The following is a 13285-nucleotide window of genomic DNA, read 5'->3' on the forward strand; positions in this document are numbered from 1 at the left end:
GTACCGTATAGTTACTTATAAAACTGTACAGTTGTGCACTGTTTTATGTAATCTACTGGTAGTTCTTTTGTTTTATACTGTGTAGTAAGTAACTCTTTTCAAGACCTTTTGTCTGTTATCTCCTGCCTATTCAACAAATAACTCATTTTTTACTAGACCTGATCTGGCACTCTTAGAACTTTGCGAGCCAGAGTGGTTTAGGTGCAGGCCACCTAATTCAAGCTGTATCCAAAAGTCTTAGCCTAAGATAGGGCTTGTCTGAAGCTCCCACTCTATCCATAATAGCCGATCACTTGTGGGTGACTGCAGGGGTCAGTGTTGGGGTCAGTCCTGTTTAACATCTTTATTGATGATCTGGATGAGGGGATCGAGTGTAAGTCACAGTAAGTTCACAAATGACACCAAATTGGGTGGGAGTGTGGATCTGCTGGAGGGCTTGTTTTTCTCTGGCAGTGTCTTGGTTTTGAAAGACAGGTGTCTGCTAAGGAAGGCAGAAGCCTCCCTTGAAGTGGCAGATATAACCCCTTTCCCTCTGAGTTATTATAATTTTGAAATCAAGGGCCTTTAGGCAAAGATGTGGGAAATAGGAATAACAGTTCTTTACTATATATATATATATATATATATATGTATATAACCAGTCAAACAAAACAACAACAACTATGGCAGTAACAGCAATCACAAACCCAGTGCCAGCCTTCTCGGCTGTCGGGCCCTTTCCCCTCGGGTGCAGTTCCGCTCGCAGCCGGCAGGGGCGCTGGCGGCTCCCGGTGAGCAGGGCAGGTGCGATGGTTCCCCCGCGGCTGCAGGGGGCGCTCCGGAGCGAGCTCGGGGAGCACGCGGCACCGGTGCCCTGGGATCCCGGGGAAGGATGGAACAAAGGCTTCACAAACCCCAGATGGCTGGCCCCGGTGGCCGGCTGGAGCGTCGGGAACAGCAGGCTGGAACGGCAGGCTGGAATGGCAGGCTGGAGCGGCAGGCTGGAGCGGCAGGCACAAACACAAATCCCGGGTGGCAGACGAGATGTATCCAAAAGGGGAACCCCCCGGAGGTCCAGGCAGGCAGGGCGAGCAGGGCTACACCATAGCGAAAGCTCGAAGCAGCAGCGGGGCAGGGCAGCCACAGCCCGGCCTCCAGCAGGGCAGGGAAAACGGCTTTGGGATCCCGGCGTTGTTTCCAGCAGAAAGAAAAACGGCCGGAAAAAGGAACCAGCAGCTCCTCTCTCTGCAGCTTCTCTCTCCGGACGCTGAGAGCAAACTGAACCCACACCCAGGTGAAACAAAAGAAGTGGCCAGGCCCCTTTGTCTTCTCCTAAGCACCCGGCGATTTATCATCTTAGAATGGGGGAAAACTCCTTTAACAGAAAAAAACCTAGATCTCTTAAACCCCCAACAGGCAGTTTCCAGGTATCATCTGTGATCTTTGACTTCTTCACTCCAGTCTTTTGATCTTTACACTCAGCATCAGAATGTGAGAAGTCACTGTTCTGTTTCTTTGGCTGCTGTTCTGCATACTCTAGCTGTAGTTGGGAGCTGGTCAGGTCCACTGCTTCCTTTACGATGTTCTCACAGCTCCTTGGGAAAATTCTGCAGCCTGGCTCCTGCTATCCCCCCTCTTGTTCTGCTTCTCATGCAGCACGGGGGTGGAATTTGCTGGCAGGGCTGGGGCTGAGGTGAAAGGCACCATGCAGGCGGGATTCTCACAGCTGGGGGAGCAGAGCGGCAGCTGTGGCGACTTGGCAGCCTCAGGGCATTCGCAGAGCAGCTGCAGAGGGGAGAAGGCGCGGCTCCGCAGTGCCGAAGCAGCGAAGGAACGGCCGGGGTGAGCTGGGGCAGAGCGTTCTCACAGGAGCTGCCTCCAGCCCGCTGTTACAGCGGGGGAAACAACAACAAACTGTCTCTTCAACTCCCACGGCACGTGGGCGGCCAGGGCGAGCCGCCACAAGCGGCCACGCAGGGCTCGGTCCTGGGCTAGCAGCATGGCTGGCTTGGGCGTGCCCCCCTCGGTGGGGGGAGGCAGCCACGCATGAGCCGGGCGCGGGTCGTGGGCGGGCTTGGCGGCAGCGGTGATGGGGGAGAAAAGTGGCTGGGCTTGCACCCTGTCTAAGCTGCCACAGTTTCTTCAGTCTGTGTTTGAAAGGCACTAGATCCCCTCTGTCTCTAGTATCATCAGGCTGTCTCAAGCCTCTCAGGGAGTCTCCAAATGCCGCTTTTTCGGCTCGGGGCTTCTCAAGCCGTAGTAGGAACCTGCCGGGGTCATGGCGCCGGGGCAGCCCCGTGGGCTTTGCAGGCGGGTCACTGCTGCTTCATCACGGCTTCTGCTGGGGCTACTGGGGCCCGAAGCCAGCTCGGCTGGGGCACAGAGCCAATGCTGAGGGGCAGGCTGAGCCCAGCGGGAGTGCCGGTCCGGCACAGGGCCTGGAGCAGGCGGGCGCGAACGCTTCGCAACCTCCCCTCACGAAGTGGGTGCAGGTGCTGTGTTCAGCAGCTTTCGCAGCGCCTTGCCCTCTAGTGCACACAGCCGCAGCCTCACTAAGGCTGGGCAGCGAAGGGAAGGAGACCAGGGCAGCGCACGTGGAGGTGCTGCTGTCCCCGAGCGTCCCGGAGTCTCCCCGGCTGCTACCACCCCCACTCTCGGTCTCAGCCACGTGGGAATGTGAGGTGGGTTGGTTTTCACGGGCAGGACTACCGATGGAGGGCACAGGGACACAGGCATGAGAGGCAGGGTGCACAGGTGGGAAGGATTCTTGGTGGAGGGAGAAGGGCCCGACGCAACACGTATCGACACGTGGGAAGGGCCAGGGACGGAAGAGGGACCGCGCGCGGTACCATAAGCGGGAGCAGGTCGGGGAGGGGGACTGCGCGCGGGCGAAGAGCCCGCCACTCTCACCGGGGCTTCCACGTGGCGTTCGCCATTTTGTCTGAGGGGAGTGGAAGCAGGAGAATTAAAAATAAAGGTAGCAGCTGGGATTGCAGGACTGATTCTGCTGCCACTCCGATCTTGGAGCAAATTTATAGTGGAAAAAATCGGGTGGGTACAGGGAAGGGGTTTGGGGTAGAACCCGGGGTGGCCTGGCCAGCACCACCGTGGGCAGGGAACAAAGGAGACAGGGAGAGAGCAGGCAGACGGTAGCAGACCTGTGCACTCTGGCAGAATCCATCTCCTGGTTTCCCTTAAAGCAGGGCAGAGGGATCAGGGATGCAGGGAGAGGAAAGCGGTAAAGGGTTTTTTAAACTGGGGTTAACTATTCCCAACTGTTTCACAAGACTATCAACAGCTTTTGCTACCTTGCAAAGCAAATAACCTTTTCCAGACATAAACAACCATTGCACAAAGTGTTTTAAATACTCAACTAACCACTGCTTGAACAACCACTGAACAAAATGTTTTAAACCTTCCCTGGTATAATGAAAATTTTCCCAAACAAGGACTCTTAGAACTGGGAGAAAGGCTTCTCACAGGAGATGGGAAAACTCTGCCCTTATCTCTCTCTCTTCCCAACCTTAGAGATAAAAGGCAATTTACAAAAAAGGATACAAAAGTGACCCATATTATCTTAGAGTGTCAAATAAAAGTCTCAAGGTTGGCCCACCGACTTTAGACCAGTCTTCTCTTTCCCTAGAAGGTTGTTGGTCTCCCCTGCCGAGCCCCTGATAGAACTCGGAGGTTTCTTTGGGGCTATGGCTGCTCAGATGTGACTTAAATCCAGGAAGTACTGGAGACGCTCTTGGGGATGGTCCCAGGCCGTCCACATTGATGCGCCATTTAATACCATCCCTGCCTGGCTCCGTGGGGTCCCGCGTGTACCCGCAGACAGACGGGTGGGTTCAGTATTATGGTCGGTAGCAAACAGTCGAGAAGGGCATTTGCGTGCATTCCGGCAGGAGCATTTATTGCTTCAACACCATTGAGGTTGCAGGGGCAAATATGAACATGGTCCCAAAGCTCATGGTTTTGTCTGGGGGCAGGGAAAAGGCAGGACTAGCGAACGGGGACCAGTGGGGAACTCTGGGGGAGTGACGAGGAGTAGAGGCTAACAGACAACCGGGGAATTCAAACTGGGGTAGATTAACATAACAGAACAAGCATCCTGGGAGAAGCCCCCTTGGTCACCCCAACATAAAGTGGCTCCTATGGTACTAGGGACCCATCTTAATGAGAACTCTCTGTCCCTTGTAATGTATGTTCACTGGCCACCACACACCACTGTCCCCAAAGCCATGCACAATTCCCTCTGGGGCACCAGGCACATCTCCTACTCAGCATGTGCTGCTCAGGTCTTTCTTCTTACCTTCCTACTTGGAACAGAGTATTGTCTCCTCACCGTCATGTGCTACGACCGCTACGTGTCCATCTGCAAAGCCCTGCACTACGGGACCCTCCTGGGCAGCAGAGCTTGTGCCCACATGGCAGCAGCTGCCTGGGCCAGTGCCTTTCTCAATGCTCTGCTGCACACGGCCAATACATTTTCCCTGCCCCTGTGCCAGGGCAATGCCCTGGGCCAGTTCTTCTGTGAAATCCCACACATCCTCAAGCTCTCCTGCTCACACTCCAACCTCAGGGAACTTGGGCTTCTTGCTGTTAGTGTCTGTTTAGCCTTTGGCTGTTTTGTGTTCATGGTTTTCTCCTATGTGCAGATCTTCAGGGCCGTGCTGAGGATCCCCTCTGAGCAGGGATGGCACAAAGCCTTTTCCACGTGCCTCCCTCACCTGGCCGTGCTCTCCCTGTTCCTCAGCACTGCCTTTTTTGCCTACCTGAAGCCCCCCTCCATCTCCTCCCCATCCCTGGATCTGGCCCTGTCACTTCTGTACTCGGTGCTGCCTCCAGCCCTGAACCCCCTCATCTACAGCCTGAGGAACCAGGAGCTCAAGGCTGCAGTGTGGACACTGATCGCTGGACGATTTAAGAAACATTAAACTGCTGGCCAATTTTTGCAAATCACTTGTAATAAAACTCGTCTGTGATCGTTCTTGTTGGTTTGGTTCTGGGGTTATTTTTTCTGTCTTTGCTTATTTATTGATGTCCACAAAGCAAGGGCAATCTTTCTTCCGTTTCTCATTTTGTTTCTCTCCACCTTGGCTGTGGCCCCAGCCTGTGTCAATGAGGAGCTGTGCTCTCGGTGCCTTTAAATGAACTCAAGGATCTGCCAGCAAAGTTTCCAGCAGAGATGCCCCTTTAGTTGCCTTGTGTGGAGCTGCAGCAGCAATGTCTGTGTGCAGAGCTGGGGGCAGATCAGGGGGGCACAGCAGCTGTGGCCAGGAGCAGCAGCCCTTGGTGCTGCCAGTGCTGCTCCCGTGCCACTGCCCCGCTGCCCTCCTGGCCCTCGTGTTGCTGCAGGGCCTGAGTGCTCTGGGGCTCGCTCCCAGCCCTGGGCTGGCAGTGCCGGGGCTGCAGCAGGGACAGGCCATGGGCACTGCTGGGGCAGCGCTGACGCCTCAGGGCAGGGCCTGGGGGCTGCAGGCTCCTTGCCCAGGCTCTCTCAAGAGCAGCCCAGGCCAGTGCTCAGCAGAGAAAACCCCCGTGAGCAGCCCCAGGGTGGCCGTGGGCAGGGTGGGGGCAACCAGCATGGCTGGTGCTCTGCAGGGTCCCTGGGGGAGCCGGGAAGGAGCAGCAGAGCAGGGGCTGATCCATCCCCCCTGCGCTGGACACCCCAGGGCAGCGTCCCAGAGCGGCCTCATGCAGCTGCCAGCAACATCCCCCCTCTGCAGCCCTGGCCTCTCCCCAGCTCCGAGAGGGGCTGGATCCTTGCAGGCACACACACGGCACGACTGGCTCAGGAGCCCCTGTTTGCACTGCACAGCCCAGGCGTGAGCACCCCACGCTGTTGCTGTGGGGAGATGAACCTGAGTGAGCACAAATGCCATCAGCCCCTGGGGGCCAGCAAGGGCTGGGGGACGGCAGGGAAACCACTCAGCTTTGTCGGGGCCTCTCAAGTCAGCCAGAAAGTTTGTTCCCATCAGCTCTGAGTTTCCTGTCCCACTGCAGACGTTGTTGCTCAGAGCCAGGGCTGCCTGGCAGCCACCCCCAAGCAGCCCTGAGCATTTCCTCTGCTTCACCTTTGCTTTCTTTCCTCTCTCCTGCTCCACATTTCTTGCTCTTGCCCATCCCTGTCCCCTCCCCTGCAAACAGCCCAGCCCTGTTTGCCCTTTCCTCTCTGGCCCCACTCCCCATTGCAGTTGCTGCCTTGGCACCACGGGAACGTCCCTTGGGGAGCAGGATCATCCTACAAGTGCTGCAGGAATTGTCTGCAGGGCCCTGCAGTGCCTCGAGCTGTTCCCTTGCCAGAGGCACCAGAGGCCAGGGGGGCACATCTGGGCTGCTGTGTCTGGCTGTGGGGCTCCCTGTTGTGGGGCAGGGAGGAGGAGCTGGAGAGGCTCTGCAGGACTGACAGGATGGGCTTTGGGGCCCGTGTGGAGAAGCTGAGGGACAGGGGCTGCTGGACCTTCTGAAGAGGAGGCCCAGGGCTCATCCTGCAGCTGCTTCAAGGGTGGTTTCAGAGGATTCTTGGGAATGGGAAGAGAAGGAAACCTCCCCAAAGCGCAGCTTGGAAGGTTCAGGCTGGAGGTGAGGAAGAAGAAAAGTCCCTCCAAGGGTAGAATGTTGGTGCACAAGGTCTCCCAGTGTGAGACTGGACCATGCCACGGCTCTGTGTGCCAGGAGCCGGCAGCGCTGGGGGCAAGGACCCCAGGGAGGGCACAGAAATGCTGGGGTGAGAAATGCTAGGGGGACAGCGAGATGGGCATGTGCAGCCGGCCAGGGCAGAGGAGCAGCACGGACAGGGGACACAGCCTGCAGGAGAGATGGCCAAGGGCTGGGCAGGGCTGGCAGGGCCAGAGGCACCCAGGGCTGTGTCCCCTGGGCTCTGGCACTGCCTCTGGATGCCCCACAGAAGGAACTTTCCTTTGAGGGGCTGCACTTTGCTTCTCCATCTCCCCTCCCTGAGGAGGCTGACAGGGGTTTCAGGTTTATGGCATTTGTTCTTCCTCCCCCTCACATCCCACTGCCCCACAAACAGCCCCGAGCCACCCGGGAGGGACAGGCCCTGCTGGGCCAGGCCTGGGCTCAGGGCTGGGCTGTAGAGGGATTCCTTGTGGAACAGGGGCATATGATACCCCAGGAAAGATTGGACAACCCAGGGTTGCTGAGAAAAAACCCCTGAACTGGCCCCTGGCTGCAGGCAAGCCTGGAAGACACCTGGCAGCAGGCAGCCTTGAAAATCCTTGGCAAAATTATACACTGGTTGGCTCCCCCGCGCATCAGGGGCCGTCCAGAGGGACTAGGGCGTGAATCTTTGCAAAGTAGATACAAGCTTGTGTAGGTAAACTATAAAACGGAGAAAGATGCTCAAATCGTATCAGTCTCTGTGTCGTTTATCCAGCCAGCTCTTCAGCACTTGGGACCCCCCCCCGCAAAACCTGGTGCCTGAGCAGGGACTTGAGTGATTTTTCGCTTAAATGCGTTTCACTTAGATGTGGTTTGTTTTTCGCTTAAATGTGTTTCGCTTGAATGTGGTAAGACTCCGAATCATTGCACTGACGGTGAGGAGCCTGGAGAGCTGGAGCGGGAGTGTCCCGGCAAAAAAGTTGAGTGGAGCCGGAGACTGGAGCTCGCGTGGCTGAGCAAGCCCCCGCAGGTAAGAAGAAAGCTATGGAATACGAGGCTGCAACTCGTCTCCTAGCCAGTATCCTTTCTAAGAGAGGCGAGACTGTAAAAGATCAAGATCTTTATGCCCTAGTTACGCGGGCCCGGGAACAAGGGTTTTTGAAATGCACTTTGCTTTTGTTCTTGACCAAAGAGTGGTGGGAAGTTGGAAACAGACTGTGGCTGTCCACGATTGAGGGTAGAAAGGAAGGTAAAGAAGCAAAAGCTCTCAGATTAACATGGAGAGCTGTGACTAATACCCTTGCAGAAATGAAAGCAGAGAGGAAGGTGGCTGTGGCAGCCATGGAGGTGCTGGGGGGTGGTGGCCCCGGGAAGGAAAGAGATGGGGGTCTCACGGAGCGGCGGCCGGAGACCAGGGAGGAGTCCAGGGCTGCACGATTCTTTGGGCTGACCGCAGGCAGACCAATTAAGGGAACAGCAGCACCTGTACGCTCACTGCGGGAGCTGCTGGACTCGGCGGGGAAGGAAGTTACCCCTCAGAAGTCTGAGGGAGAAATGGCCGCAAAGGCGGAAGCATGGGCTCCCAACCCGGGGGGCAGGGCGCAGGTGAGCAGAGGAGAAACGAGTGGTCCTAGCACCTGGCTGAAAATAGCAGCACGCAACACCCCTCTGCCGGAGAGTGGATCATCATCCAACTGCGAAGCAGCCTCTATGGCTTTGTTGCCCACAGAGGCAGAGCCAGCCAGGGCTGCCGGGGGTCAGCCCCAAGAGGAGGAGAAGCACCGAGAGATGATGCATGAATTAATGAAGAAGCTTGCTGAATTGTCTACGTGCCAGGACACAAGCGAGCACCCCAAAGAGACGGAAGTTGAGTGCAATCCCGGTGGTTTCCTTCAACAGAACCAGCCAGCCACCCGAGGGAGCCTCGGAGTGGACGTGGTAACCTCAATAGAAGTCACGCTGACGAACCACCAGGTCACCCTGATCCCGACCACAGCCAAGGGCCCCCTGACATCAGACGGCCCTCGTCTGGGTGGCCTACTTGTGGGGCGGTCATCAACCAGCTGGCAGGGAGTAGTGGTGCTCCCTGGAGTCATCGATGCTGACTACACCGGCAAAATTAAGATAGCCTACGTGCTGCAACCACCTGTAACTATCCTGCAGGGCAGTCGCATTGCCCAAATCGTCCCCTTTCCCCTAATGACCAACGGGGGAACCAGCAACAGCAGTGTCCGCGGAGACCACGCTTTTGGGTCCTCTGTGTTCGATGTGTTTTGGACATTGAACCTGGCCCAGAGACCTCAGTGGCAAGTGATCCTATGAAGCGGGGCAGAAGCCATCAAAATACAGCCGCTTTTCAACACAGGGGCCGACGTTACCATCATTAACCAGGTGGTATGGCCACCTGGTTGGGAACTGGAAAAACCAGCAGCCACGCTGGTAGGGGTGGGGGGAGCACAAATCCCCCAAGTAAGTGCAACCCCAATTACCCTAGAGTTTGAGGACAATCAAACCATTGTGTGTTGCCCCTATGTTATGAAGCTGCCTCAGACCCTGCAAGGCCTGATCAGACGCGACATCTTTGTGCAACTAGGCCTTGTGCTCACCACAGACCAGCATTTATGCTGACGGCCGCTGCCAGTCAGCCACCCATATGGGCTCTCACCTGGTTAACAGATGATCCTGTCTGGGTTGAGCAGTGGCTGGTAACAGATGTAAGGCTGAAGATAGCAGAACAGCTTGTTGCAGAACAGCTAGAAGCAGGACATATCAAGCCTTCAGTCAGCCCATGGAACACCCCCATCTTTGTGATCCCAAAGAAGCCAGGAAAATGGCACCTCCATTATGACCTTCGACAAGTGAATACGTGCATGCAAACTATGGGGGTGCTGCAACCTGGGCTACCAGCTTCTACAATGATCCCAGCGGGATGGAAAATCACTGTAATTGACTTAAAAGACTGCTTTTTCACAATCCCATTGCATCCAAAGGACACAGAACATTTTGCCTTTACAGTGCTCACAAAGAATTGCAGTGAGCCTACTAAGCACTAGGAGTGGGTTGTCCTACTCCAGGGGATGAAAAATTCCCCCACGCTGTGTCAGCTATATGTTGACTGGGTGCTACATCCGATTCGACGACGCTACGCAGAAGCACTCATCTACCATTACATGGATGACATCCTGATAGCTACTGCTACAGAGTTACCAGATAAAGAGATGCAATGGGTCAGAAAGCAACTGCATGAGACTGGATTAGAGATCGCCCCCAAGAAGATCCAGTGGACTACACCATGGATGTACCTGGGCTGGCTCATATCAGAATCGCAAATTAGGCCCCAAAAGATTGAGCTAAACACAGAAATCTCCACGCTCCATGATGCGCAGCAGCTGCTAGGAGATCTGCAATGGGTCTGTGGAGTCACGGGAACCACGAATGCTGACCTCGCCCCCTTCCTGCCATGGCTGCACGGGACTAACGCTGCCGAACCTCGAGAATGCTCCCCAGACCAAGCAGCAGCTCTCGCCAAGGTCGCAGATAAGCTGCGGCACGCATGGGTATCATGCAGAGAAGAAGGAGTCCCACTCGCCATCCTCATCACCCTGATCGGTGCAGCAGGTTCACATGCCATCATCCACCAATGGCAAAAGAAAAAGGGGGAGGACATCCGGATTCTTAAATGGATCTTCCCACCGACTCAGCCACGCTCCAGACTGCAGTCCAGGGTAGAGATGGTGGCACTTTTAATCCGAAAGAGTCACGACTGAGTGATGGAGTTGGATGGCAGGGAGGCAGAGGACAACAGTGTACCGGTCTGGACGGGGGACCTGGAGTGGATGCTATGCCACACGGAGGCACTGCAAGAAGCTCTGCTCAGATTCACCGGCGGGGTCCATAACAAGCGCCCACAGGGAAGGCTGGCGCAGTTGTTGGGGCGCTATGAGTGGCTGGACGCCTGCTGAATGTAGAACGGCCAGTACTAGGGCGCACGAGTCCCTGGGGAGGCTTTGGCAGTCCCTGCTCTCAGTGGGGCCCATTGATGCTCCAAGGGACTTGGAGTTTTCTTCTGATGCCTTAAGCAGCTTCTTCATCCTCCTCTCAGTCCATGAGGGTCCTGGACTCAGCCGCAAAACCACCGTAGGGGTCATTAAAATACAAGAAAGCCCTCAGGAGTTACCTTTCGTCAATTGTCTTCAAGTCTGCAAGGCTTGTACAGTTAATTGGAGTTGATTTGTAGTGTTGTTATGGAGGAGGATTTCAAAGTGCAGCCCTGAATTTTTTTATTTTAAGAAAGGGAATATTTTATTGTTTTTAAGTTTAGAGAAGTCATAATAAAATCATTCTCCAAGTGATCTTGATGCTGAGTGTCTCCTGACCCAGTTTGTTAGGGGAAAAGCAGGGGATGATAATTCCCAGCCATTCATCTCCCTCTTCCCCTTCAGATCTGGCACGTCAGCTTTTGAAAGTGTCCAGTTTCCCCTGGATGTCAAAGATACCACCTTCTTGTTATTTATCTAGCAGGGTTCCTCTATGTGGTCTCCAGCTTGTCTAAAATAAGGGCTAAGATTTCCAGAGGGGTTGCCCAGACACTTGCCCCAGTTGTGGAAAATCCTAAGTGCTCTGGGGTATGGGAGGACATAGGCCAGACCCTGAATCAGTTTTCTGACCCAGTAGCCTGGAACTTCCCCCCTGAACAAATTCAGAATCCAGCTGAGATGGGGAAGTATCCGAAGGAAAACTGTAATAATGTAGATACAAAAATGCTGCTAGCAAGGATTTTCTTGCTATTTTCTAAGTCCGTGAGAGACTTTTCTCTCTCACAGAAGAGGTAGCAGAGTTATGTAAACAACCAAGCCACCTGCAACCTTGAAAGTCTTGTTTATGGTATAGTAGAAAAATATTTTGACAATGGATGTTTTAGGATTTTAGCCAATCACCCCAAGGGGTGGCTGGTCCTTTGTCCCAATTAGACTATGAAGGAAAAGGTCTATAAAAGAGTTTGTAAAATAATTAAATGAATAAATCTTACTGCACAATTCCTACCTGCTGGATCTTCTCTCCTCCTCCTCCCTATGGCTGCGGGACACGGTGATATACCCTAGGGCCCAGGCCAGCGGTAATATTTGGTGCTGCCTGACGTGATCTGCACTCTCTGATGTGCCCTGCTGCTGCAAGCCAAGCCGAATTTCTCTAGAGGTACGCTGTTCCCCTTCTCCCCTGGGACCAGGAGGTCCAACGTGACTGAGAAATGGCAAACAGCGGCTCACAAACTGACGCTGTGGTACTGGTCTGGAAAGGTGTGTTTAGTATAATGTACACCTCCATTCCTGAAAACTCAGTTCGGGAATTATTAGACTGGGCTACCTTAAAAGGGATTTCCATGGACAGAGATACTGCCCTGGAATTTGCCTTATGGCAGGAACTCGGCTCTGCTGTCCGACACGAGCTCCCGACTGGGGATCCAGCAGCGTTAGAATTATACAAAACCTGGCGTTCATTATTTTTTCTGCTGACAGACCTTGACTGTAGCAGCAGAGCTGGCTCGCCTATTTCGGTGATGAGTGACAGAGGAATGTCCGTGGAGGACCCCGCTGACTGGGCTTCCAGGGCAAATGATGGTGGATCCGGAAAAACCCCCCCAGCTCCACAGGCAGAACCTGTGCCGCCTCACCCTCCACAATTGCAGGACTCGGCGGCCCCCAGGGACCCCGTGCCGGCAGAGGCGGGGGGTCGGGGCAAGCAGGAGGGTGTGCAGCCTGCCTTACTGTTCAGCTCAGCGGCAGCCACGGCTTATCCAGGGCCGCAAATTAGCGGCTTAGCAAATTGGACCCCCAGAGCACGTCCCTAGCTCGGTTGTGTACGCACCAACAGAGCCAAAATCACCCGGATGTCCTTTCTTAGCCAGTGTAGCGCCAGGCGAGACTGCACCGAGACTGCCTGGGTGTGGTCCGCTGCCCTCCTTGGCGCTAGACTGTTCTGTCACCGCTGCAGAACCGAGCCATCGACCTTTTAATACAGCATCTGCCTTTGCTGACAGAGTTAACGAACATATCCCGAAGCTGGGAGGACCTGTTTCAGCTTGCTACTGCTGCGGATGCCAGAGCCACCCTGCCGCTGCGGCGCACACCGGGCCTGCGCCGCCAGCACGCCCGCGGCACCCCGCGGGAGCCGCGTCTCCAAACCAGGAAGCGGTGCGGCCAGCGGCAAAAATTGGGAAGCAGCGCTTGCCGCTGGAAAACCAGGAAGCGGCGGCGGCTGCAGAGCGGCGGCCGGGGGCAGCGGCGCCAAACACGGCCGCAGAGCAAGGGGCCAGGGGCGGCGCCAGGCGCGGCCGCAGCGCAAGGACCAGAGATGGCGCTGAACGATGCCGCGGTGTAAGAGAAAAGCGCAGCGCCCGGGCGCGGCCGTAGCCCCAGAGACAGCAGCAGCAGCTCCAGTACCGGTTTGGTTGGGACCAGCCGAGACGGCCTCCCGTAAAGAAGCTGCTGTTGAAACTGCAGCGCAGCCAACTGCAGTCTGTGCTGTCTGTTCTGGCTCTAGCAAACTTAGCCAAAGTGCCCCTCTCCATCCATTTCCATTCACTCCCAGCACCTCAAAGCTGCCTTTGCCTGATGATTCATCGGCAGGCAGTGAGGCAGATGAGGTTCTGGCCCCAGGTCGTCAGGTGGCTGTAGCTGGCGGC

The 13285-nt window shown here is 55.5% G+C and overlaps 1 protein-coding gene across 1 annotated transcript; it reads left to right on the forward strand.

The window, feature by feature from the left end:
- The first annotated feature begins 4292 nt into the window (after positions 1–4292).
- On the forward strand, positions 4293–4969 carry LOC104685312 (olfactory receptor 14J1-like). Its single transcript, XM_039572477.1, has one exon. It carries the CDS (start codon positions 4329–4331, stop codon positions 4914–4916), a length of 588 nt encoding a protein of 195 aa, XP_039428411.1. The 5' UTR covers positions 4293–4328; the 3' UTR covers positions 4917–4969.
- The last annotated feature ends 8316 nt before the right edge of the window (positions 4970–13285 follow it).

Source organism: Corvus cornix, unplaced genomic scaffold, assembly GCF_000738735.6.
Source record: "Corvus cornix cornix isolate S_Up_H32 unplaced genomic scaffold, ASM73873v5 scaffold15, whole genome shotgun sequence".
Classification (NCBI taxonomy): Eukaryota; Metazoa; Chordata; class Aves; order Passeriformes; family Corvidae; genus Corvus; species Corvus cornix.

What these genes read in the sequence shown, in the direction of transcription:
- LOC104685312 (XM_039572477.1), top strand. Translation starts at nt 4,329, where the DNA reads ATGTGCTACGACCGCTACGTGTCCATCTGCAAAGCCCTGCACTACGGG.